General features: G+C 41.9%; 1 protein-coding gene across 1 annotated transcript in view; it reads right to left on the reverse strand.

The window, feature by feature from the left end:
• Positions 1-284: 284 nt before the first annotated feature.
• Positions 285-26,781, reverse strand: part of adcy8 (adenylate cyclase 8 (brain)) — a 76,765-nt gene continuing 50,268 nt past the window's right edge. Inside the window, exons 8-18 of the mRNA XM_073491251.1 lie at positions 23,183-23,380; positions 19,477-19,577; positions 18,823-19,024; positions 18,393-18,482; positions 17,647-17,819; positions 15,799-15,877; positions 9,391-9,549; positions 5,500-5,646; positions 3,343-3,435; positions 1,260-1,374; positions 285-784 (exon numbers count right to left, since the gene is read on the reverse strand). Coding sequence (XP_073347352.1) covers positions 285-784; positions 1,260-1,374; positions 3,343-3,435; positions 5,500-5,646; positions 9,391-9,549; positions 15,799-15,877; positions 17,647-17,819; positions 18,393-18,482; positions 18,823-19,024; positions 19,477-19,577; positions 23,183-23,380 — 1,857 coding nt within the window. The remainder of the gene's footprint in view (positions 785-1,259; positions 1,375-3,342; positions 3,436-5,499; positions 5,647-9,390; positions 9,550-15,798; positions 15,878-17,646; positions 17,820-18,392; positions 18,483-18,822; positions 19,025-19,476; positions 19,578-23,182; positions 23,381-26,781) is intronic.

Below are 26,781 nucleotides of genomic sequence, written 5' to 3' on the forward strand. Positions count from 1 at the left end.
AATCCTGCCTACAAAGCTCTGATTGGTCTGTTGTTCCTCCAGCTGGGGAAACACCCGTCAGTAATCACACACACATCACAATGACCTGAAAGAAAAAAAATAAAATCGGAGACATGAGCGTCTTGAAGCCAAGCTTTCACCTGCCCCCCCGTCTCTGCTGAATGTCACTCAGTGCTCTTCAGCTGCTCCCACTGAACTTTAACTCAACCACTGGGATCGCTTCAGCCTGAAGAGCAGCTCGGCCTCTGACAGATCTGTGTGGAACTGAAGCTCCGGTCTGCTCTTCAGGACAGCTCAGTCTTATCAGCCGCCTCCGTGTGATGCCCCCCTCCCACCTCGGAGCCACCGGGCGCTAACAACGTCCTCCGGTTGTAGTGGTGGTGGCCCTTCATGATGCCCGAGTTGTTGTTCTCGTTCAGGATCTGCTTTTGCTTCTGCCTGTTGAGCGACTGCACCAGGCCGAGCACCACGGCCGCCAGCGAGTACTGGCCGGTGATTTTGCGCGGCTGCATGATGAGCGGGTTGGGCTGCACGCGGCCCAGCAAGAAGTGCGTTCGGATCTTGCCCTCCTGCTCGCTGATGCCCTTCACGTAGATCTCTCCGCGGTACTCGAAGGCGAAGCCGCGCTCCTTCAGGATCAGGTAGGTGTCCTCCGGGACCTGGATCTTGCCGCTGACGCCCGTGCTGTCCATCCGGCTGGCCAGGTTCACCGTCTTCCCCCAGATGTCGTACTGAGGCTTCTTGGCACCGATCACACCCGCCACCACCGAGCCGTGGGCCATACCTGCCACAGACACACAGGGGATCAGTTAGAGAGTCGGGCATCAGCAGCGGGTGAAGAGACGGAATATTTTCACATCTTACTCTGACTTAAGGATTTATTTGGACCAAACCAGAGGTGATTATGGAAAGACAAACCAAACCTAACGAGGCGATTAAGGTCGTCTTAGTTCAGTAAAAGAGGGAAACTTGAAGTCAGACGTGTACGGTTGTATTTTTTTCTGTTAAATAAGGAAAACAGGTGTAAAAATATTTGCTTTCTTGACATTTTTTGAGTTCATTTTGTTTACTAGGCAGGGGATCAGCCGAACTGAAATGTCAAAGAAAATGATGAATTGATCAGTAATGACGATACTCTAATTGTTACTTGCAACAGAAGACAGCTGGAAGAGGAGATGTAATCCAAAGTCAGGAACAAAAACAACATGAAAAAAGGTACAAAAGACTGAATCTTTCCCTGAGTGACGCGCTGCTCTTACCGATCCTCAGCTCAAAGTTGTTGAAGGAGTGCTTGTTGATCTCCTGGATGCTCTCGTTGAGGGCGATGGCGAAGTCGGCCAACGCACACAGGTGACCCCATTTATCTTCACATTGCTGTGGGAGGCAGAGGGGGAGAGAAGAAGAGGGAGAGTGTGAGTCAGCCGAACGTCAGGACGAGCCGGAGGGCAGCGCTTCAGATTAAACTGTCATCGAAGAGTGTTGATGTATCAGAGACGTGGCAGTCTCAAGTGCTGTATGACGGAGGATTCTGCATCTTCAGGTACGTTTACTGACTTTTTGACTTCAGCTACAGCGTCTCATACTGCTACTAGATTTATTGAGTCTTTCTCACTTGTTTTATTCATGAGGTCACCTCTGGTGTGACGTCAGCTTCCTGTGGATTTATGCCTCTTCATCAGAGCGTCACACAGGTCAAGTGCAGAGGCTTAACGAGGCTTAGCAGGAGGGCCGGGTATAACCCTCTATGCCTCTGAGTGTCTGCAGCACTGAGCATCAAACTGTCCGGCTCTGATTTCTGAAAATGTCATTTCATGAAAAGTTCAGCTGCTTTGTGATTCACCAAAATAAATGATGCATTAGAGAGGTCTGAGGTCCAGGTTCATTTTTACCAACTTTCTGCACATTCACACATTTTTGTCTTTGATCAACACCTTTTTAACCGTCTCCACCCCACATGCATGGTGTCCTCTTCAGCACAAACGCTGTAAAACTCATTCTGTCAATTTAACAAATTATAAAGCAACCAGCAACCCAAAATACAAGATAAATGAGCAGTTTTAGGTTGTATGCAATTTTTTTTACTGACAACACACACACAAAAAAAATTGGCATTTTATGTCGATGCAAACCACAGATACATTCAAATTTGTACGTTGCATTTCAACATTTGTAAGCGTGAAAGCACCGGATATTTTTGACAAGACCAAACCAAACCCCAACTCTAACCTAATCAGAACCTAAGCACAGCGTTGTCACAACATAACATTGAAATTAAGTTTCAACAGATCCATGCTTTGCAGAAACGCACATTAACATTTATTTTGGTGATTCGGTTGGAAATAAAACTATCACTCAGTTTTTCTGCCTTTTCATTGAAAGTCTGTTGTTAATTGTAAATCACTGTGTTGTTCTTGAAGATGGTTGGAAGTGTGAGTGGGGAAGATGAACCAGCGTGCAGCCTTTGACTTATCAGATTAGAAAAAACAAACTTTTCAGACCAGCAACAGAAAGAATAAATGAAAACAATTTCATGAGGCTCGCAGACAATTAGTGAGAAAAACTCTCACAGTAAAAACTAAAAAAACAAACTCTGGCCCTTCAAAATACATGACACATCATCTTTGGCCTTTATAACCAAGATGTGACCACATGATCTGTATTGTAAATGTATTACTTCCTTGTACAAGCCTTCAAAGTTTGCCTAAAGAAATGAAATGGAAACAATCAGAGGCTGTAAAGGGGCTCTGGTGTCGGGGGTTCAGTGATGATAAAAGAAACCTGCAGGCTGTTGTAAAGCGAGCCGTTCTCAAAGAGCACCGAGCACAGCCAAGATGCAGGCAACTCAGTTGAACAGTGACTTTTGACTGTCGCACAGGTCAGTTGAACGCTTAAAACTTCCCCCAATAAGACGGCAAAGAAATCCAGATGATAGATTCTGGCTGACAGTCTGTGAGGATGACGTCTGCAGTCAGTCCAGGACAGAATCAGACTGACACGGTTCCCCTCCTCTCTTAAGCCTTCACAAAAAGGCGTCGTCACACCCTGATTGGCTGTGAGGTGAATGCCCCAAGCTGCTCTCCACATCCTGTACCAGAATCTACTGCAATCAACCCAGTCAGCAGGTAGAAATCCACGATGTTAAAGCCAAACCGGATCTGCTTCACACTAACCCCAAAACAACAGTTCAGGTTCAACAAAAACCCACCATCACACCCTGAGTCTTCCAGATAAGGTCCACATTCATTCCCTCCTTCACGCTCACAGTCCTGCAGGTCAGCATGCAGATAAAGCGGTGAGTCATCAGGGCGTGTTAAAGTTTAAATGAAACCTGGAGGATCTCACCTGTTTTTCAGGCGACAGACCAGAGACGGCCATGTAGGTGCTGCCGATGGTCTTGATCTTCTCGATGTCCTGGAAACGATCCTCACCGAGCAGCTGTGACACAGAGATTCAGAGAGAGTAACTTTTTCTGTCCCTGCAAATGTTCTGAGACAAAATGTAAAGTTTCAGTCATTTATTAATCTTTTTTTTTTTGTCCTTTTCACCCTTTTGTCTGAAAAACACCAAAATGTTATTTGCACCAAACTTATCGAAGTAAAAAAAGAAAAAGAAAAGCCATTCTCAACTTTTCCTCTGCTTATCATGACTCACTGCCATCTGACTGCGTCTCGAGAGACGAGTTCCCTGATGGAAAGAAGAGACGTGTGTTCTTCATGTTTGAGGAAAAAGTGTGTAAAGTGAGGAAAGTGGCCCGAGGCAGCCGAGCGCTCAGCTGGTCGGTCTGTCTGTCCGTCCTACTCTGCTCTGATCAGGAGACTTTGATATGTTCTGTCAAAAACTCACTTCGGAGGCTCCGTCAGGAACACGAGCTCCTCCAGACTTCAGTGCGTCCACAGGGAACCACGATGCGTCATGTGCGCTCGCTGCTGCTCAACCTGAAGCTCTTTCTTCTGCTTATTTCACTTTTTTTTTTTACTTTTAAAGTGAAACATTTCTGTTTAAGCAGTGTGAGTAAAAACAAAACAGGCCGGGGATATTTTTCCAGAAAAGTGATGAATTAATTTGAAGATTTTGAATTGAATTTAAACTTCAATCCTGACCTAAATAATGCAGAAGTGCCAGACTGGTCAGGAAGTTTTCCACTGCAGGAAGTTAAAGAGGGATGGATGCTCAAACCCTCGTAAGTCCTCCTATCTGAACAAAACACGTGAGTGTGATGATTCTGCTGTATTCATTGTTGTGCTGCCTTGTGTTTCAGTCTTTCATCAAGAAAGAAAAGAAGGAATATTAATAATATTGGAGTTATATCATTCACATTGCCCCCCGGCCAAGACATTTTACACCATGTCCCACCTCAGAAAACATGAGGCTCACGTACAACCATTACGACTGACACTGAAACACGACAGCGTAGGCTAACTGTTCTGCACCGTTTGTTGCTAACGTTAGCAGGTTCTGCTGACGCCTCAGCGGTGCCACAAGTCACATGTTCGGTTTACTGTCGTCAGCTTCAGTTTCAGTGTTTCCTCCGCTTACTATCTTATCATCACAGTTTAAGTTTAGTCCGTAACTAATCACAGATGACGTATGCACGCATGAACGTAAATTACATTTCAGTTTAAGTTCTCTGATTCCAAATTCTGCAGTTTTTCATTAAACTGAACATTTTTTAATTATGTAACTTCTTTAATTTTCTAAAAATGTATCTGGGATTCCTCCGCTTACCACTAGAGGGAGCTCATGTGCCACCAGCAGTACTCGTACTAGAGAATAGTGGATCTAGATTTAATTTGCCTCTGAAGGAGTGTGATGTTGTCTTCTTGAAGCGTGAAATAAAACTTTAGTTCAACTACAGTTACATCATTTAAAGGACTGAATTTTGCGTTTCTTTTTCTGGGATGATTGAAGTGTTTGCTGCTGTGTATCGTGACCTTGACACACATAACTACACACTGATAATTTAGTTAATAAAAAAAAACATTAAGAATAGAAGCAGTGTGTCTTTGTCGTGTTTTTAGTCTTTTAGTTTTAGTCCCGTACGTCTATGAGAATGAGACGTCAAACCTCGACAGGACAAACATGAAACTATCAAACATGCTGGTGTTCCAGCTTGTGAAAAAAATCCACATTCACCTTAAAAAAAACAAAACTTTTTGGGCATCTTTCTGGAGGAATCCTGAAAAGACAAACCACGGTCGAACCATTCCTGCTACCACACAGCTTCTGTACACTGGCAGTAAACTTAAACCTGGATTCATCTCAGTACTGTAGTTCATGAAGGAAGGTGCTCATCATATTTGGTATGCTGAGTGTTTAGTGTCTTCTGCCTGAGATAAATGCCATCTGATCGCCTGCAGACGTGAGCTGTTGTTTTCTGCCTCTGCATTAATCTGTTCTGAAGTGTTCTGGGGAAGAAGATGGATGCTTTAATTTAAAAATGGAGGACGTCTGAGACGACGTCTGAAAGTTGAAGCGGGTGCACTTCAGCTGCAGTCTCACCTCGTCAAAGTCAGCGATAATTTCGTTGAGCAGCCTCAGGCACTCCACTCCCTGGTTGTTCATCTCGGTCTGGGAATAGAAGTCGGCGAAGCCCGGGATGGATGCAAACATCACGCCCACGGCGTCGTAGGACTGCGAGTACAGCTCCTGTGAGGAAGGATTGAACATGTACCGTCACATTTTTCATGATAGAAATGCAAAAAAAAAAAAAACCCAAAAAACATTCATATACAATCTTACAACATGTTTTTTCTGAAGTTTTTATTTGACTATTTGTTTTCTTTTCAAAATAAAATATATAAATCAATCAATTTGTTTTTCGGAAGATTTTCATTCTTTAGTTGGATCATTTGATTTTAATCCAGGTCAATCCAGAGAAAATCAAACAATAATCTATATCACATAAAATCCATAGAAAAATAATAATTAAGCCTTAAAGTTACACTTAATGTCAACGCTTGCTTTATGATGTCTCTAGATGTGTCGGCTCAACACTGTGACACTTCAGCACAGGCAGCAGCAGGGTTATGCAGCTGCACTACACTGCCTCACCACCGGGGGGCAGTGTGGACACATGACCGAGCAGCACAGCAGGCCTGTTGACATGAAGCAGCTTGTCCTCACATACTAATGTCACATGGAGCAATTCATCACGTCATTATGGAAATATTTGAATAATTGGCTGATAAACATGGTGTCCAGCCAGAGTTCAACATTTCATTTTAATAATTAAGGAGTCGGGCTTCTCCCTCCCTCCCTCCCTCCTCTCCTTCTCCCTCGCTCTCTGTATGCTGCTTGCCTTTTTAATGTAATTACGCACTTATGAAAATAACCCTCTGACTCCACTGTGACATCCTCACTGACACCATACACACTTAATGAGCTCAGTCAAATGTCAAAGCTTGAAAGTCAAAGTTGGTGAAAGTCGAACTAATTGAATTTGTTGGTCTCTTCAGGAGCACGTCAGTCAGTGTCAGCGCAGGTTTCATCCTGCAAATGAAGCCTTTTAACGTACTTATGGAGATGTTTTCTACACGGCAGAGATGTATAGAGGTGACACGTGTGTGGAGGTGTGTTAGTAATGTGTCGTTCCACCATCAGAGCTCCTCATCATAGATTTGATATCTGGTGACAGTGAATCATTTATAAACTCATTTATTGTTCAATAAGTCCTCAAGACGTAAAGTTGGAAAAACATTTTAGAATTGCTGTGGTTTGGCAAGTTTCAGAGGAGAGTCGGTGCAGATCCAGACCTTCTGGAGGAATAAACACCCGGAAACTCATCAGATTCTGTTCTGATCCGGAGCCGTTTACCGACGGGAGGAGAGCTCAGAGATTACTTTGTAACTTTTGGGGTTAAAAACTGGATTGAAGACCCAACGTCTTGTCAAAATACTCGGTTTTGTTTTCACAAACGTGGCTGAAAATATCCTGATGTCGCATCAAAAATATCCAGTGTTTTCATGCAGACAAATGTTGAAACGCAGACTCCAACAGTGGTCTCTGGCTTGCTGAAAACATAATGGTAAATTTGCTGAAAAAGACTAACTGGTGCAACTTCAAATAAACCTAATTTTTCTGCTTTTCGCTATCTGAACCTCCAGCTGCTGAAAGTGCTGCTCAAGTGTCCTTGAGCAAGGCGCTGAAACCTGCAAACTGAATACTAATTAAGCTTTAAAATGAAAACGTTGATATAAATGACACTCAGCTTTCTGACGCCTGATTAATTCAGAACATCATCAACACCTCGTCAGCCCATTAACGACCCGGTTCTCCAGTATCTAAATCGCGGAACAATCAACAGCCTGATTAATAATGTAAGGAGTGATTAGGACCCAACCTATCCTAATGGATGCATTTTTAATCACGCCCTTTTTAATTAGGAGCAGACACGGCAGCAGAATGATATCAGCGCTCCTCTCCTGACATTCATAATTCATCGGCCACTCGCCTTCTGCTCGGGAGGAAACGGAAGATTGGAGGAGTCGATGCTGACGGAGCCGTCGAGGACAATACGGCGATTTGACTCCGGCGTGCGATAGCTGTCCGCTCTGCCGACCAGAACCACCAGTCATTATCGGGTCGGTTGAGACGGCAGCAGAATGAAATGTTAAAGAAGGAAAGAGAGACGCTGTTTTCTCGTCAACTTTTTCTGCCTACATTAAACCAAAGAAATATGCAAAATATTTTACTTATAATCTTTGTCTTCGTTCGATTCAACACAGTTATCACATCTTTCATGTTGATTTCTGTCAGATCGTTACGGACGTCTTGACATTTTCCAGCCGTGTGGCAACAAAACACAAACTTTTCCTAACCCTAACCAGACCTTTAACAACAACGAGATGTCGGGACATTTTGCAGCCATTTTTATGGCGACAAAATTGGATATTTTTGATGAGACGTTTTGGTGTTTTTGACAAGATGCCAGGACGTTTCCATTTGTGTTTGTGGCAACGACACCCGGTGTTTTTGACGAGAGGTTTCAATATTTCCATTCACGTTTTTGATGAGATGTCGGGACATTTTCCATCCAGGTATTATAAGCTAAAACATGATCTTTCCCTGAACCTTTCCAAGGATTTGTTTGAAATCTAAACACAGCTTTGTCACAACACAAATGTAAAGTTTCAACATATGCAGAAACATTTATGTTTGCACACTGGGTCGCCTCAACTTTATCCAACAAACTGAAACAAACACAATCACTCTGTTATCATCTGAAAAACAGGTGATGTAAAGTTCATGAAATTCAACATTAATGGGCTGAAACATCCTCAAACACACACAGAAACCGTCAGCTTTGTGTGTACATGTGTGTGTTTTCCCATTTCAGACTCTTAATGTCCCTTGAATAGAGCTGCTCTGCTCTCGTTATAAAGGACAAAAGGGAAAGGGCAGCGGAGATAAGGTGAACAAAAGAGACAAACTTTGCAAAGTTTGACTCTCTGCAGAGTCGGGGCAGCTGAGTCACCGCTGCGACGGAGAGACGACTCAGTGTGTTCTCTGCCGCTGACTGACAACATGTTATTAAAATCAAATCAAATGCACAGCTGAATGAACAGCCCCCCCCTCCCTCCTGCCTCCCTCCTGCCTCCCTCCTCTCTCTGTACAGTTGTTTGAAAAGCGATTACCGAGCCTTTTCTTTTCTTCGCCGGCTGGAACACCAGGGCTCAGGGAGCAAATTATAATGAAAGCAGAGGACTAATTTCGGAGCAGGTTTGTGATGAAAAATGAGGTGAAACATGCAGCTGAATACTTCACAGCCACTGTTGTGTTTAGATTTCAGTTACTGGTTTACTGAAAATATTCATCGTGGTTCGTATCAGCGGCTGTGCTTTTAACCATCATTTTGATCAAACTGAGATCTGGGAATGCAGCGACATTCCTACAGAGAAAGTTGGAAACAAACTTATTTGGAAGAGAAATCAAAGGTTAACGACACTTTTGACCAACAGAACCACTTCCTGTTTCACCCTAACCACCTGCACCTCCCTGTCTTTGTGATAACTCAGTTTTCTGTGCAATGAAGGATCATTATCAACACTTCAGGTGAGCTTCACCTCCAAATAAAGTGTTTTAGATCGTCTGCATAAACTGCACCAAACGATGGTTTTCATTGTTGATTAAACTGTTGATTATTTCCCTGATTAATCGATTAGTCGTTTGGTCTATAAAATGTCAATCAGTGTTTCCCAAAGCCAAAGACGGCGTCCTCAAATGTCTCGTTTTTGTCCACAACTGAAATATATTCAGTACAACAGCAAAAGGGACAATGTGAATTTTGTGTTTTTTTTTGCATTTTGAAGGAACTCAGTCTCAGAATTCCCATAAATCAAACTGAGTATTTATTCTGAAAGATTCAGAGGTGTGTGTTGGTTTTGTGCAGACCTCGTTGTCCCGGTCCTTCTCCAGGAAGTGTCGGGCCACGTGGCTGGGCAGGATGTTCCTCAGCATGTTCTCATTGTGTTCTCGCAGCTCCTTCATCTCGTTGATCTCCTCTTTGGCCTGGACGCGCCACAGGAAGTCGAGCCGGGCCGTGTACTCCAGCTGAAGATGGAAGGAACACAAACACGACAGATAAAGTCAGTAACGTGTCCTCAGCATGACACGATCATCACATCTTCTGACTCTTCACTCAGTTCAGTCTTTTTCAAGGTCGTATTACTGTGCCGACAGCCGATCATCCTCAACCTAATCAATTCAAATTTATGTGACAATGCTGTGCTTCTGGTCTGGTGAGGTTCAGGCACATAAAACACTTGGTTAGGGTTGGAAAAGATCAGATTTTGGCTTGAAATATCTGGTTTTGTTGCCACAGACATACATGGAAAATGTCCTGACACCTCGTTAAAAATATCTGTTTTTTGTCACCTCAAAAATACTTATGAATATGTCCTGACACCTCCTCAGAAATATCCAGTTCTGTCGCCACAAACACAACATTGCTGCAACATGTTGCACCATCTCTAAAAAGAACGTCTCAGTTTCTGTCTTAACGACTTGTTACATAAACACCTGATTTTGTTACCATGAACATGGCTGCAAAATTTCCTGACGTCTCATTAAAAATATCCAGTGGTTTCACACCTGGCAGCCCTGTAACACCACCACCATCCCCTCCACCTCTTTACACGGCAGTCTGCTCATAAACATGTGACATGGATTGTAAAAATGTCTTTTTGGTTCCTATAACGCGTATAAATCTGAACGTTTCTGTGGTTTGCAGAGACGTGAAATGACAACGTTTGATTATGTCGCCTGGTCGTCTTCAGTGGACTCCAGCAGTCACTTTACATCCGGGTACAGACCGAAACTGTTCTTTCTTTCAGGGACTGTTGTGGCTCTAATTACTTTGTGTTTTCCAGCTTTTGTTGCCGGGCAGCTGAAACACGTCCTGAAGAAGCAGTTTAGCTGAACTTTTTGAGTGTTAAAACTCAGAACTTTAACTTTGATTGATTCTTATAAATAATTGATGTCACAGAGAAATACTTTGAGGAGCTTGAAGATATTTTCTTCTCAAAACAAACCTGTAAGTCTGCTGGAGTTCAACATCTGCATTATTCATCCAGACACTCCTCCTGACCCTGCTAACGCTGCCTGATACAGAGACTGGAGATTACTTTCCACAGAAACTAATAACTATTCTCTATTATTTTCCATTTTCTCCAAACATTTGCTGCGACTTCTGGAGCCTCACTCTTCTCCAGAAAGGCCTTAGACTTTGTTAATTACTTATAAATTGAACCAAAGAGTGGAGAGTAGTTGTTTATATCATTTAAATGATGGAAAGGGCCGAGCCGTGGTTTAATTAAAAAGTCCGTTATAGGTTGGATCAATTATGGAACAGAAGAGCGTGCGATCAATCTGAAGTGCAGCAAAAGGATTTCAACAGGCAACGCAAATTGCTTTTCTGAATGCACAATTAATGTAAAGTCATTTGAATACATTAGAGCCAAACAGAAGTCAGAACAGTTCAGTTTTGTAGGAGAAGGTGGGGGGAGAAAAATCCCTGATATTGAAAATTAATTTTGGGGGCAGGCAGATAAGCCTGTGAGGATTTAAGCGTCTCTCTCTGGCGATTGGTGAAAACAGTTTTGTGATTAATCCTGGTATCAATTAGTCCTTTAATCATATGAGTGAGTACAAAACTTCAATCTCATTTCTGTTTTTCTAATTAAGTAGGCAAAGCCTGCGGGGCTGGTTAGGCGGCGGGATAATGAGATGGTGGCCGGTGAAATAACGAGTCGCTCAGGCGTTAACCTCACACACTGTAACCAGGTTTACTGTAGAATAATGTTCAGCTCTACAAGGGTTAAAATATGTGAGCATATCAACACAGAGAAGATTTAGACAAAATGAAAAGTCTGGAAGAAATGTTCATATTAGTACAAATGTGGAGAGCAACTAAGAGCTAACACAGACTTTCTACTTGTCCAGTTATCCGTTGTACTTTTGGCTCCCGACAGCTGAGCTCACCGGTTACTTTGGACATTTTTTATCTAATACACATTTTCCTCTGGTCAAAAATCCCACTTAAACCCGCTGAGATCAGGCTTTTGTGTGCAATGGGAATGTGTGAACTCTGCATTTACACCCGGGTCAGTTGACTCTGTGGTAGACACGGGTTTTTATCACCTCGGCCCGGCTTCATCTAAACGTAAGACCCGGGTGAAGCCCATTCGTGACGTGAAAGGTGACGTCAGTGACGTACAACGTAACGCTTCGGATAAAAAACACTGATGGGCTGCTGGAAGAGGGAATGGGGTCAAGATCGGCTAATTTTGTGGAAAAGCAGCATAATATACATTTTCAAGATTATTACCTTATAACAGTCAACAAGGCTGTGAAACAGCCGACCGCAGTTCGAGTCTCACCACTGGATATTTTTAAGGACACCTGCTGATATTTCCAGGCATTTCATTGGCGACCCTAATTGACTATTTTTCACCAGAAGTTGGACCGTCTTCATCCCTGATCGTGCAACCAGAACGTATATTTTAAGCCAATCCACGATGTTTTTCTGACCCTAACCACGTGTTTTTTTCCTGATGTTATTTGTCGTTACACCTCAGAGGATGTGAGTGGATGACAGAAAAGCAGTAAAACTATCTGAACATGACTCTAACTAATGTAGTTGCCTCAGCTCAACCATAACGTATATGTGGCGCATCGATAAACAAACCGATGGAACAAAATGAAGAATGAACTGTTTTGTTGTTCAGTTATGACATTATTTCAAAATAAGAGTCTTGTTTGCGGCCTTGTAATGAAAAGCTTGATGTTCACAGTGTTTGATAATGTAATTACTGCTCTGACAGGAAGCTGTGCTCATGAAGGACAACCTCATCTGGCTTCAGTGCTCTGCTGTCATCAGTTTATTATCTGCAGCTCAGTTTCCTCTGAAGAAAGCTAATGTGTCAAAAAACTGCTTCAATCAATAAATCATCTCTATTACTTATACTGTAGTTAAATGCACAATAACACACTTAAGGAGTCGTCATCCCCCGTAATCATCCCTCAGATGACTTTTTTCCAGGCTCACATAATGTGTTGTATCCTTACACATAATTTAAAATGCTGGCAGAGGTTGTTTTGTGTGTTATTGTGAAGACATCATACGTAACGCTCACATTTAACAAGCACCACACTGAATGAGATTCTTGTAATGAAAGAGAGAAGAAGAAAAGATTCTCCTCCATCTCGCCGCTCTAATTGGCTCTTCTTCCCGACACAATCAAATCACTTAAATGTCTCCTCTGAAAGGAGCTCTAACTAATGTTTTTACTCCCTCTGTGTGTTTCTCCACAAAAGAGACGCTGCCGAGTTTCAGCTACAAAGGAGTGAATAACCTTGTTCTCCTTCCAGAAACCAAATGATGGAGCTGCTTCATTATTCCAGCGTTTAGTTCGGTGATATGTTTTCCTCTGTTTTTACTTCGACGCTACATGTTTCTGTCGGATCTTTGCTCCGAGCAGCAAACATCATCTCCTTCTGAAAAAACGTGAGAATTGTGATTATTGTTTGAGATGATTACGAGATGCTGTTGTTCTCTGCGGTACAAGGAGGAGTGTGTCGACACGTCATCATGATCAGACGGACTAATATACAATTAGAGATATAATTTCTGCATTAAAACGTCTAAAAACGATCAGACCTTGGTTATATGCTGTTGGGTTGTGTACTTGCATTAAATCAGAGAAATCCACAAGTTTATTCAAGGTAACGTTTCATTTAGTTTCCTGTCATCGCATCGTTTCGTAGGAAGGAAGTCGGCGAACGAGACGAAACAAATGTCAATAAAACGAACATTTCTGCCTGAGTCACTGAGTCACTGAGTCACTGAGTCAGACACATTCACAGCAGCGATGGCGGTTGTTGAACACTAAACACAGCTCCCATGACTCCATGCTACTTATGGTTTGTTTTGATTGATCGACCCCTAGTGGCAGAAGTTACACACTGCGTGTTTAACAGTTAAAGTTATTTCACCGCTGGAAAGATCGCCCTTCTCCAAATAGCTGGGCCGCAGCAGACACAAATATTTTTTTAAATTGAGTCGACGTGTTCAGACCATTTGCTCAAAATCTACAGTTCACCGAAACATTTATTTTCAGTTTCAGTTTCTCGTTACAGCTGAACAGGACGTAAAAATACGTGTCTGAAAAGGTTTCAGGTGAGAAATAGTGACAGAAACTTGGTTCATAGTTTATCAGCGCTGTTGGATCCAGGTATTGATCCGACTATAATCTCTGTGTCTGTGGACGCGTGCAAACAAAATGCAGAATAACAATCTGTCGTTGATACAACAGCCCTGCAGCCCCTCGGTGGCAGGTTTCAGTGTTTACTCTTGTTCCTTTGCGTATAAGACAAACACTGTAGTGACACAAATTTAATATCTAATCAGTTATTTGATTTACTCACAGAATGTAAAATCTGACAAAGTGATCTCACTTTAACTAAAATCAACTCAACCATAACCTCAAGATTACCAAGTAGTAAAGTAAAGTAGACAAATAGTTTTAAATTGTTGTTAAAACTTTTTAGCTCATACAACTTCAGTTTGATCCTGAGGTTTCTGACTTTAATTAAAAACCTTACAGTCAACGTTTAAGGCTGATCTGGAGTCTTTCCTCTGAAATGTATTGCTACAGACACATTAGGTCATTATATCGACAACAAAACAAACATGGGTCCTAACACATACGTTCAATATTAAACTGATGTTCTGGAGAGCATGAAAAACTGCAACAAAGAGTGTTGATGACATGACAGAGTTCACACTGTGTTGTAAACCTGGCACATCAAATCATTAACACTCAACAGAAAGCTGGATCACATTGTGCACGCTGGACCTCCCTTCAAAGAGTAAATGGTCTTTTATATGCACTCTTTTCTCTCACGCAAGCAGCTTTTCAGTGTTGCTCGCTGCACGCTGTGACTGTCATTGTCTCTGCTTTACCAAACAAGTGCTGGAGCTGACCCTGAGAAAATCAATATGCCACTGGATGACTTCAAATGCGGCTGCTTTCTACATTTATGGGGCTACAAAGGACCTTCAATTACGGCCGCGTGTCCTCCATCTCTGACCGACGCAGCGCCGCTGAATTGCGTGATCAAAGGTTTCCATAGAGAGAGCATGAAAGCAGCGCGCTGATACCAGTTTCCTCCAGGCTGCTGACTCTGAGCGCATCTTTATCACAATGCCTCGTATAATGCATCAGACGTGTGAACAAAGTGGTTTGTTTCTGGTTTTCATTGTCTGAAGAAGAGTCACTCAGGTCCGATATTACACAGAAATAACAGCTGACAGGAGGGTTTCCTGCTGATCATTATGGATGAAATGCTTCTGCTGAGTGTTAATGAAAGGTTGATTACCATTTCTGTTGGCTTGTGGCCCTTTAAAGCAGAATCTCTGTGCAGCTCTTCATGACAGCTTGTTCACGATCAGTACAGCCAAAGTGTGTTTTCCCTTCTCTTTACTTTATCTTGAGTCACTTTAGATGTTTATCCCAATCCGCAGTGGGAGCTGCAGACCTCGTGGAGCAGTATCAAGACTTAGAGACACTTTTGCTTTTAAGAAATCTATTTCTGGGATTTCTGCCTTCAATACCAAGACAAGGAACACTGTGAAATCTGACCGGGGGGAAACTCAAGGAAACTGATGACCTCAAAATGAAGTAAAGCAGGCTAATAATCTTAAACTGTTGGATTTAGTCTTGTGCTTGTAGTGATTTCTTGTATACACTGTAAATTTTTAAAGGTTACTTCAAAAGAGTCAAGAGATAATCGTATTTATGTCCGCTGTCAAGCCAGACACCACTGTTCAGGACAGGCTTCCTCATGTGTCAGCGTGAAACCACTGGATGTTTTTAACGAGACTTCAGGACATTTTCCAGACCAAACCCCAACCAAACTATAAGCACAGCAACATTAAACTGAAAACTGGACCTAAAGAAACACATTTAAAGGAAAGAGTCACTATTTTTTCCACCCACATCTTCACATTATTTATAGTCGAGCAGAGCTCTGCTGGTATGATTGTCTCACATGGTTCCTACATTTCATTATACAGTTCGAACTCTACACCATCAGACACGACTCAAATCTCCTTAAAAGAAACAGTATTATGTGTCTTAAGTCCTCGTACAGCAACAACAAGATAACTCGCCAGTGCTTTCCAGAACAACTCATAAAGGTTTCTGTGGTTAAGGTCTGCTAACATTCAGACGATAAGTTTCTTGGTTGCGTTTGGAGAACTGACTGATGGTTCAAGTCTCAAGGGTCGTGCAGTCTTACCTGCTGGCCGTGATAAAACACAGCGAGGAGGAACATGGCCATCAGGAGCAGAGACGTCTCTTTGGTCCCCAGGAAGTTTCTGTTGGAGCGACAACAGAGAAGATGTTACTGATTCACATGATACTCTTTGGTTGTTTCAGTGATGCAAACTGTAGGTCGTTGAGCAATAACAAGTAAATGTCACGTTTTATTTGTTTTGCTTTGGCTTTAAATGTGACAAATGTGCATGCAGTGCTTTACTTTTTAAAATTATATATCTTATTGTGTCGGTTTATATTTTCTGGAGTTCTGACCAATGCTCTGATTTTACATGTTAACCAAACAAACATGGCTTCACAAAAGACATCATCTGACAAAAGCAAGATGTGTAAACAAAACCATTTGGCATTAAACAGAAAATGAAGTCTAAAAGTCTAAAATGAAACTATAATAAAATATTTTATATCATGAAAATGAACTCGGAGGCCAATAACTGAGAGAAAGTGGTCTTAGAGTCAAGTGTTTTACAGATGACACTGATATTTTCTCGCCTAAACTTCCTGCTTTGTTTGTTCAACACAGCAGAGAAAAAAACCTCCTGGAGCAGAACCAGAAGTCCTGCAGGATCTGAGGATTTACAGCTCAGACAGATGTTGGTATTTTAAGGTCAGTTAAGAGCTTCACTCAGCACAGATCATAAAGTTATGACAGTGAAATATAGTTTGATGTCTTTCACATCCAAATGAAATAAAACACAACACAGCACTTCACAAACTCGACTTAATCACTAACAAATCAAACAGTACTGTTTTCATGAACGACTCGGGTCGGGAACTTTCTGCTGTGTAAATACCACTAAGTCCTTGTTCCTCTCCTTCTGAGGTCTTTCATCTTGACCTTCTCTCTCATGTCCCAGATGACTTTAAAGAAATCGATCTGACTCTGTATGGAAACCTCTGCTTCCAGGGCTTATAGCACTCTGTTTTCTTATTAACAGGTTATATTCTCCAGGTGCCTTCATACTTCTTCACTGTAAAGGTCACTGTGCAATAGCTGACAACACCTGTGAGATGAGTTTTCTCACATTTGCAACATTAGTGTCCAGAAATAAGGTCAAGGTGGCTCTCTGACGTGCTTTTAAGGCGGCGCCTGTCTTTACTTTGACACATGTTCTTTGTTATATATAAAATTTCTTTGCCATCCTCAAGGATGTCAAAGTCTCCGTGACTCAAAGGCTGATCCAAACTCAGCATAACATCTGAAGCAATCTTTGCTTTTATAGTCAAAAATCTCTGAAATGATCTTTTTAACATCAGGTCATAAAGCACTTTAGTTTATTCTCGACACATTTACCTGGACGTTTACAATAAATCCAATGAACTACTGTCAAAGCAGATTTAGTCAGTGTGGGATCAATAACGTTCGTCTTATCTTATTATCTAAAAGCACTTCATCAGTCACACGTGGCTTCACCATCCAAGGGCATCGACGGTGAGTTTTAACAGGCTCAGAGAAATATGAACACGACTCTTCTGTTCGCTGACTCACACTGGCTGTCTGTTTTATTCTGCATTGATTTTTTAAATTGTATTGATCACTTTTATACATTAAATGGCCCCGCTCCAAATCACATAAAGGATCCTCTGACCCCCCTGGCAGGCGCTCTCTGAGATCAGTGGTAAGGACGACCACGCCAGTGTTTTTATGTTGTTTTTTCCTGTAAAGCACTTTGTAACCGTGTAGACAGGTGTTATACACATAAAGTTTACTATATAATTATCAAATGTATGTAAGCATCCGAACGAGCTACGTAGACACGCAAACATTACGCTCATAACTGTGTCGAATATGATCTGTATGAACACTCACTCTGTGTTGTGGTGCACGGTGTCGTAGCGAACAAACAGCGAGGTGTAGAAAGCTTCGGTCAGCAGCGAGTAGATGGCGATCATCACCAGCAGCACCGCCAGCTTCAACACCGAGTTCAGCCGCAGGAACACGGCACACGTCACCATCGCCAGGACGCCCGTGAACACAAAATACTGAGAAAAAACAAGGAAAGATTAATATCATTTAATTTCTCTGGTTGATTAGTATTAACAATAACTAGTGTTAAGTTGGTGGAGTGCCCCTTTAGAGAATATAAACATTATATTGAATATTTGACATTTTATTGCACTTAAAGTCTTGACTTGTGCATTCTTTGAGTTTTGTGCATCTGATCTAATATTCCAGTCTGGTTCTGTCCCAGATAGAAAAGTCAATAACTCTAAAAACGAGCCTTTCTTCCCCTCTGGAGGAAATAAGGCTGTGACTTATACATTCAGCGATACGTGCCTCAGCTCCAGCTCGGAGCTATAAACATGTTTCTCCCTTATTGAGTCCATCAATCAGCTGCATATTGTGTGAGCAAAATAACATGATGGAAGTTTTCTCCGTGACGTTCTGATGGCTCCATCAGTCGCCGTTGTCTGAGGAGAGACCTCCCTCTGGGCGCGAGCAGATGTCGCGGATGTTTAATTCATCAGTTTTTGCCGCTGTCGCAGAAGTGGAAAAAAACCCCCAAAACAGATGGACCTGACTGCAAAAATTCAGACAACTCATTTAGGCGGTACCTCTGGGTAGAAGCAGATGTCTGGGATGGAGGCCGACTCGTTGTACGTCTGGTTCCTGAAGGTGGTGGACTTGTCGAAGTCGCACCACAGCTGTGAGAGACCAGCGGGCAGAATTATTGTCGATATCCAGAATCAGTGTATAAATATCCAGACTTCCTCCCTACACATCATCAAGCCTTTAATCTTTCAACATGTTTGTGTCAGAGGTTCAGCGGGCTGAGACTCAGCTGCATGTTTCTGACCTCTTCAAGAGGAAAAGAACCAGAAACATAAAACAGAAACAGCAAAGTCAGAAAACTCCGGTCAGCAAACCTGAACCTCTGCTGTGCTGAGTGTGTATCTGTGTCCTCGTGGGCAGGTTCAGAGCGTACACAACAAATATCCAGCGGTCGCACGACAACAATCTGTTGGGGGAGGAACGAGAACTCACTATGTTGATCATGGCTGCCAGGAAGTTGATGAGGATCGAGACGAAGACGATGACGTTGCGCGCTGCGTACGTCTCGTTGATCCAGCAGCAGGCTTTGCGCAGGACCAGAGGCAGACACTTGTAGTCTTCTGCCGTCGTAACTAGGACCAGACAGGAATGGAGGACGATGAGGACCGAGAACTGGATCACCATGGTAACCATCCTGTGGAAACACAATAAACGGCAAAATGATAATAATAATAATAAAAATGATAATAATAATGCCATCAGTTGTGGGCTGAGGCTTTAAGGATTGGATTTTTCCAACACATTAGAGCGTCATGGAAAATATGAATTTTTATGTGTGAATAATAAATATGAGATTTAACATTTCAAAATGTTTAATTACATTTTTTATTTGCATTCTCATAATAAACAGATCCAAACTCCATAATTAAGTGAAATGTTTCTCTAAATACAAGATACAGATCTCCAAACAACGATTTTCCAACTTTTAAATCAATGGTTCCCAAACTCTTTCTCCAGGGTCAACCTTTAGTAGATATCAATATTTACCTAAACATCTTTTGCTTTTAAACTTTATGTATTAAAGATATTGTCTGTATTTGATACAGAACTAACACCTTCAGTGTGACTCTCACTCTGCTCTGTTACCTGGCGGAGGGAAGCAGGCTTTGGATGGTGGTGATGAAGATGAGCACGATGAAGGCGCACACCAGGTTGGACTTGAACACCTCGTCCCTCATCTGGGAGTACTGCACCGTGAGAGGGAGAAGAGCAGAGAGAGAAGGAGGAAGAGGAGGTGAGGGGAAGATGGAGAGACAGGTTTTCAGACTGACGAAGAAGAGCGGACACGTTGAGATGCACCTCAAACACGCCGACGCACGGACAGAGATGCATGCAGATGTTTTCAACCACAAGCGTTAGAGAGAGACAGGAGCTGGTGGGTTAGCCGTGGGGTCCTGGGGAGGGAGCAAAGCTGACAAGCACAATGCTAGCTGTTAGCTTTTAGCTGTTAGCTGAGTCAGAGACACAAACAGAGAGCTAAAGAAATAAAAAAAAAAACAAGCTAACTGAGGAGCTACACTGAGGCGAGGGAGGATTTTTGATGAACTTTTGAGTTAGCAAGCGCTAATAACTCAACTTCTATCCAGTCTAATCTGTTTTGTAGTTTTCTTGTACAGTCTGAATGCAGGACCGTCACTTGTCGATTGTTAAGGTATATTTACTTTTATTTTATTTTAATAAAATAATTCGCCAGGCAGCACGTCACTTAAGCGGACAAAGAGAAACTAGCAATAAGCTGTTTTTTATCAGAAGTCTGTGGTCAGATATGAAAAAAACTGTTCAGCATTTTGGGAAATGTGCTCGTTTGTTTTCTTAGAGTTGGATGAGAATATTAGTATTGCTCATGTCTGTGCATCGCTGTGGAAGCAATTAGCTTAGCATTAACAACTACACAGGCAGAAATGTAAAAAACTAGAAACATTTACAGCACGTTCATGTAACTCCCTGTAAAACTACAGACTGAGCTTTATTTTACAATCTGAGTCTACGTTTTCACTGAACTCTGGGATAGAAAGCTTATTTTTTTTCTTTAAAAAGGTAAAGTGGAAACTGTCTGGTGTTTCAGAAGGTGGATATAAGCACTTCCTGAAGAAAGCCCTGCGCTGATGTCAGACTCATGAGTCACCGATCTGGACCGACAGCCCGACTCATCTCAAATCTCAGACTTTCTCCCCAGTGACCCCCGCTGCCCCGTCCTCGCTCTGTCTCTTTCTCAAAGGGTGCTGGGAAATTAGCAAGAGGATGCGTCACGTTTTGTCACAACTTTGGCAAGAAAAAAAAAAAAAAAAATGGAGGGAGGCCAACAGCAAATCACTGCACAGAGGTTCAGAGGTCAAACCAATAAAAGTAAAGGTTCCTGGAGAAGTTTTGAAAATGGCGGTGTGGGATTCAAAAGGGGGAAACATAGATGTGGAGGAGGGAGAGGGGCCGACATGAAGGTCAACTTAAAGGTCAGAGGTGAGCGTAGTCATGGAACAAAAAACTGAAGAGAACAAAAAGCTGCAGGAGTGCACTGCATTCACCAAGGAAAACATCTGGACACGCCGTCTCCTCATTATGACTTACATATCTCCTGATTATGATTTGTAATTACTTGATGCTAATTACACTCACAAGTTCTGTCGTTTATCACAAGTTGAATTTCTTTGATATATTTTGTGATTTTGGTAAAATGTCACTTTATTAAACTCAGACTGAGTTACTTTTCCTGACGCTGTGGTTGTAGCACATTGGTTACTTTAAGAATCGTCTGCAATCAGAAAAAAAAAATCTGTTTTTACATTTTCTGACTATGATTAAAGGTGTAAACTGAGCCTGCTGTATCAAAATGAATATTTATGTTTACTGTAAGGTGACAAACCTCCAGCAGCTGGAGTCATTTTTACAGCTGTGAGGGAGGAAGTGCAGAGAGGTGATAGATGTTCTGGGAGAAGCTGATAATCGACATATTTAATCGTTTGGGTACGAGGATGTTGATGTGCCAGTTTTTGAGTTCTGACGGTTAAAATGTAGTTTTCAGGTTATACTTCCTGTCGGTGGCTTTAGAGATACTGTATATCATGTTTACACTGAGTGAAACAGTCAAACTCAAGACGCCTTTCAACGGAAATATTCTTGTTTTAGGAACATTTCCTCTGATTCAGCCTGATGTATCTGGTATCTTTGGGAACTTTAGGATCTAAAATAGAGTTTAAGATAAAGTTCTTTGGTTTGAACAATGTTTGGCTGCACAGGATGACTTTGTGATGACTGACGCAACACCTGACTGTTTGGTTTGCAGGGATAAATCGTCCTGTCACACTAATTGAAGATGTTGATCTGTTGCTGTAATTTCACAACACATATTTCACTGTCTATAATCTAATAAGACTGATATGTACATCATAATTACGGGGTGTGTTAGTCGTACATTTGAAACATGTTTCAGCTCTTTTCTTTGGTGAATGCAACGTGCTCCTGCAAAAAGAAAAAGAAAAGTTGAACAAGTCAACTTTCTCCACCAGACTGTAACAGGGTCACAGGTCCACGGTGGGCTTTGGCTCATGAGTAAACTGAAGGAGGTTCTGCAGGCGCGACAAACATCAGCTGACTATCTTACGACCGTCGAAGCAAAAAATCACAGCTGATTGTTTTTAAATTTCAGAATGAAACATGAGTCGTGTTTCAGCTGGTTTAATGTTTGAGCTGCATGTTGTTAAAATGTTTTATCTGTTATCTCTGAGTGTTTCTACTGAGATCAGGTTCACTGTGTTAATTCATGCACATTAATGGAGTCTGAAGTGTAAAACCGTTCATTATAACCACTTAATAAATTAATACATTTAAAAAAAATCATAAACTTACAAATTTCTGTCGACTTTTTACGTTTATGTTGTGACATAAATGTCACTCGTTTGATTTAACTCACTCACTTCATCACTTTAATTTTGAATTCAAGTCATAAAATGAGCCTGTTCATGCACAACTTTCTTGAATATCTGTTAAATCTTTTTATTCTCAGAAAGCCAGAACACATATAACAATATTTTTCAACTAAATAAATAAGAAATCTACACATACAACTTTAAAACATGCAAAATATTCAGGCAACAATACCCTTTGGTGTTATTATTACTACTTATTGAGTTTAATTTTGTTTGTTTGTTTGTTTGTTTGTTTGTTTTGCCTGTCTGGTTTCTGAAAATGAGGATTTAACAGTTTGTGCAGCTCGTCTTCCCTCCACCATTTTGAATTTACGATGCCAAATCTCAAAATGACAAAGAGATACGAGGACGGTAATGTTTGATCTGTACTCCAACTGAAACTAAAATGAAATACTTTAAATTTGACTTTCTTTAAATCAAAACAACTACACAACTGTGAGAGGGAAGACTAAAAAAAATGTCTTGTTAATCACAATTTATCATTTAAAGCACGAAAACTGAATTAATAATTGGTATTTTGTCTTTGAATTTATTATTCAATGAGGTCAGTCTATAAAAGTTGTTACTGGCTGTAATTAAAACCTGCAGCACACTTCAGACTCCATCAACAATAAAGTTTGTACAGTTTTTTTGCATTATTTTCTGTCCTTCACTCATGTGACCGCGGTCTGACTCATGTAAACACAGTAAAATAAAAAACACAGGCCATGCTTTTATTCCAGTATCTACGATGCCTTTAGCTTACTCATGACAGGAAACAAAAAAAATAGTTGGTTGTTGTTTTGCGTCTGAAAGTCTTCATCTCAGAATAGATATGAGGAGGGAGAGAGAAAGAAAAAAAACAGTTATCTGTCTAAAACCCCAGCTACCTTCTGTTCCAGGCTGGAGTCTTTAAACATCAGTGAGAAAGGCTTGATATGCTCTCTTCTCAACTTATCGCCACTCCGTAAGTCGATGGCGCTCTCTATTCGCTTGTTAATTTCCTCAGGACCAGAGTGGACATGCAAAGCTTGTGCGAGATGGTTTGGAAGCAGATTTATCGAATTTCTCGTTAGGGCAGCCAGAGTCTAGGGGGAAAGCACATGCACATAGAATGAACCTGCTTGTCCCCCTTTTTGTTTCATTCAAGTTACAAATGAAAAAAAGAAAGAACAGACACACAGTTACGATCATTACATACACAAAAGAAAGAAAGAAAGAAAGAAAGAAAATTAAGGAGAAGGAAGAAAAGGGAAGACCAAAATGCAACGTTCGCAGTCAGACGGACAGCTCAGAGCAAAGTCATGCATCTCCCATTCACTCGTTCACTCTGCATCGATGTTAGTGGTGACAAGCCTGTGATTATGCACTCATTACAACGAGGCTGTGACAACTGTGGTTGGAGAGGAGGATGAACACAGGTGATGAATGAATATAAAAGCATGAAATGGACAAAAAAACCAGCTGAGAAAAGACGAGTTATGTGGATAAAAACACCAAAAGCACAAAACAGATTCTGAAACATTTATTTAATGGATTCATCTTCAGAGAGCGAAGGTTAGAAAAACAATCCTGTTTTCATGAATTTAACCCTCAAATACGTTTGAGTATTTTTAAACTAAACCCTTAAAAAGCGTTACGTCCTCATCCAGAACAGCCTCGCCACACAGTCACATGTAATATCGTGAGTTGTAATTGAAATGAACGAGGTTCTTTGGTTTGACAAAGGTTCTCCTCAGGTTTTAATTTACCACTTCATCACTTCCCGTTCCACTTCGCCTTCCTTCTCTCTCCGAAAACAAAAATACACTCGAGGTCGTAACCTTCCCCAAAGCTGCTTTTTTAATCCGCTCTGATGGTTTCGAATTTGACTTTTATAATTCAAAAGGAATTTGGTTGAGATAATTTATATGAAAATGAGTTTACAGTGACTCGAACGTTGCTTTAGAAAGATCGACAGTCAAATTTAGAGAGTTTCTGAAATTAGTGGACTCAGCAGGACCTGCACGCAGACAGATAATCACCTTGACTCACGATGGGCACCATGTCGTGAAGCAGTCACAGCGGCATGAACTCTTGCTGCGTCTTGGTCGGAGACTGGCAACACTACGACCAATCACCATTCACGACCCTCCGCGAGGTCATCGGGTGGCAGGACAGGAAATTGTCAATCGTGGCTACCGAAGCTAGCATAGCTAACAAGCATGTTACTCACTGGGTAGCTGAAGTGCCTCCGATATCTCTCACCAACATCTTTCTTTTTTGACTCTGTCATGGTCGTCCCCCGAGGGTTTTGTTGCCACAGCTCAACGAACCGTTCCTCTACGTCACAGCAGCTTCTCTCGTCCTCTTCGTCATGTTTACATCTACGCGTCAGAGCACTCTGTCGTCCTATTGGTCAACGTGAAGGAACACGTCATAGGAGACGTCAAACTAGGCAGGAAGATACAAAAAATCCTGACATGCTCGACTTTTCCTCGGGGTGCTGTGGAGCGTCCCTGATGCAACATCACTGTTCTTCAGTTATTTTACTCTACACGCCCGTACGTCATTTCCTGACGCTGGAAATAAGTCGGCTGCGACCTAATTGTGTGAAAATCAGCCTGAATTTGTGTCGTCTGATCCCGGCACAAAGAGCTTTGTGCTGCACGACAGCATCTTTACAACATTTCCTGCTTTCCTTCTTGTAATCAGGTCGTTTTAGATGTCATTGTCCCCGTTAAGGCGGTCAGTCCCTTCTCAAGTACACATGATTTGTCTTCAATGAGCTAAAACATAAAGAAGAAAGCTTACTGTGGTCCACTGACGTGCTGCACTGTGAAGCAAGTCGTGGTGAGCTCCTGTCACATTCATTCGTTCAAGTGAAGCACTTGAGCTGGAAGTGATAAAGGTCATACGTGAGGAGTAATTTTCTCAGAGCCGCTGACATTAGCCTTCCACCATTAGCCGGGAGCTAAAGCAGCCGCGTGGCAACTTCCAACAAATTACCCTTCTGAGTGTCTGAGCCCAGCAGAGCCGGCAGCCGGCAAAGTGATTATGAGAGAAATGTGTGAGAAATTCAAAAATGTCTCTCGCCGGTTCTGGCCAATCACACGTCTCACCTCGTCTCCCTTAATGCGTTCACAAATACAATCCATCACGCTGAGATCATTAGAAGCTCATTTTCAGACTGAAAAAGAACCGATGTTCTCAAACTAATCTCGATTAAAGGATTTCTTTTTTCCTTTTTACCTGTCGAAGCCGTTCTGACGATCACCGGCCGTCATTACAGAGAGATTTCATCTAATTAAGCCACCTGGAGATTATAAATGACTGTAATTTGGAGGTTTATTGGTTAATGCCTCACAAATTACAGGAAACTGCAGCATTTATCAACATCAGGGACCGATTCTCACACACTGAAGGTGCTTCGATACTCAGTTGTTGGATATTCAACCCACAGACGAGTCAAAGCAAAATATTATTTTGAAGCAACTTGTTTCGTGACACCCGACCAGACAAGAGACAACAGGACATTCAGAACATTTATAAGTGAGGAAATGAACATACATTGAAAAAGACTTGTGAATTTTAATCCGGCAGATAAAAGTAAAACGGATGTAAAGAATCAGGGAAAAAGTCCTTCCTGCAAACACAAAGAACTTCCCCTGACGTGTCCCCGTCAGAATAAAGTATTAACTGAATGTAAATTGGCCATTTTTGTTCCCGGCACTCAGAGGAGATAAAGGAGAGCGAGAGCTGCACTGGAGCTGAACTCGAACTCGACTGAACCTCTGCTGCATGTGAATGGAGACGAGTGGCCTGTGTGTCAAATCATTAACACACCCAGAAACACACGAGCTTCATTACAATGAAGACAATCGGACGGCATTTTGTGGATTCAGATGAGGACCGACGGCTTCAGACGGACATGTTCCCGGGCTGATTGGTGCTGATGACACGTGGACCCTGTTATCAGCTTTAGGATGATCTCAGCTCATCTCAGTGGAGACACAGCGTCATTATGTGTGAATGTAAACATGTCCATATCACATATACACTGTAAACTACAGATATGAACTGAGCCGGATGGTCTCGTCATATTATATTCAGGCTACTTGTTGCTACTGAAGATTAAATGTTACTGTTTAATACTACTGTCAGTATTCAAATGATTCACTCATTATAATGTAGCTGCATCGTGTCTCATAGCAAAGCCTGTAACAGACCCACCGATCCACCAGAGGACAGCGAGTGAGTGTGATGAGGTTCGGTACCAGCAGGGGGCGATAATGACTGAAGCAAAGACGAACTAGGCTTCCAGCAACCACACAAAGATATACTGGCTGCACCTGATTGGATGAACGCCACTCGTGAGCTGCCCTGGCACTTCAAACTGGACCAACATGGCGGCTCATTTGGAAACTTTCTCTTCTATTACAGAAATAGCTCTGCAAAATGTGTTTCTGAAGACATTTTAGGCGAGAGATGAGCCGTGCAGGTGCAGAAT

This window comes from Pagrus major, chromosome 21, assembly GCF_040436345.1.
Source record: "Pagrus major chromosome 21, Pma_NU_1.0".
Classification (NCBI taxonomy): domain Eukaryota; kingdom Metazoa; phylum Chordata; class Actinopteri; order Spariformes; family Sparidae; genus Pagrus; species Pagrus major.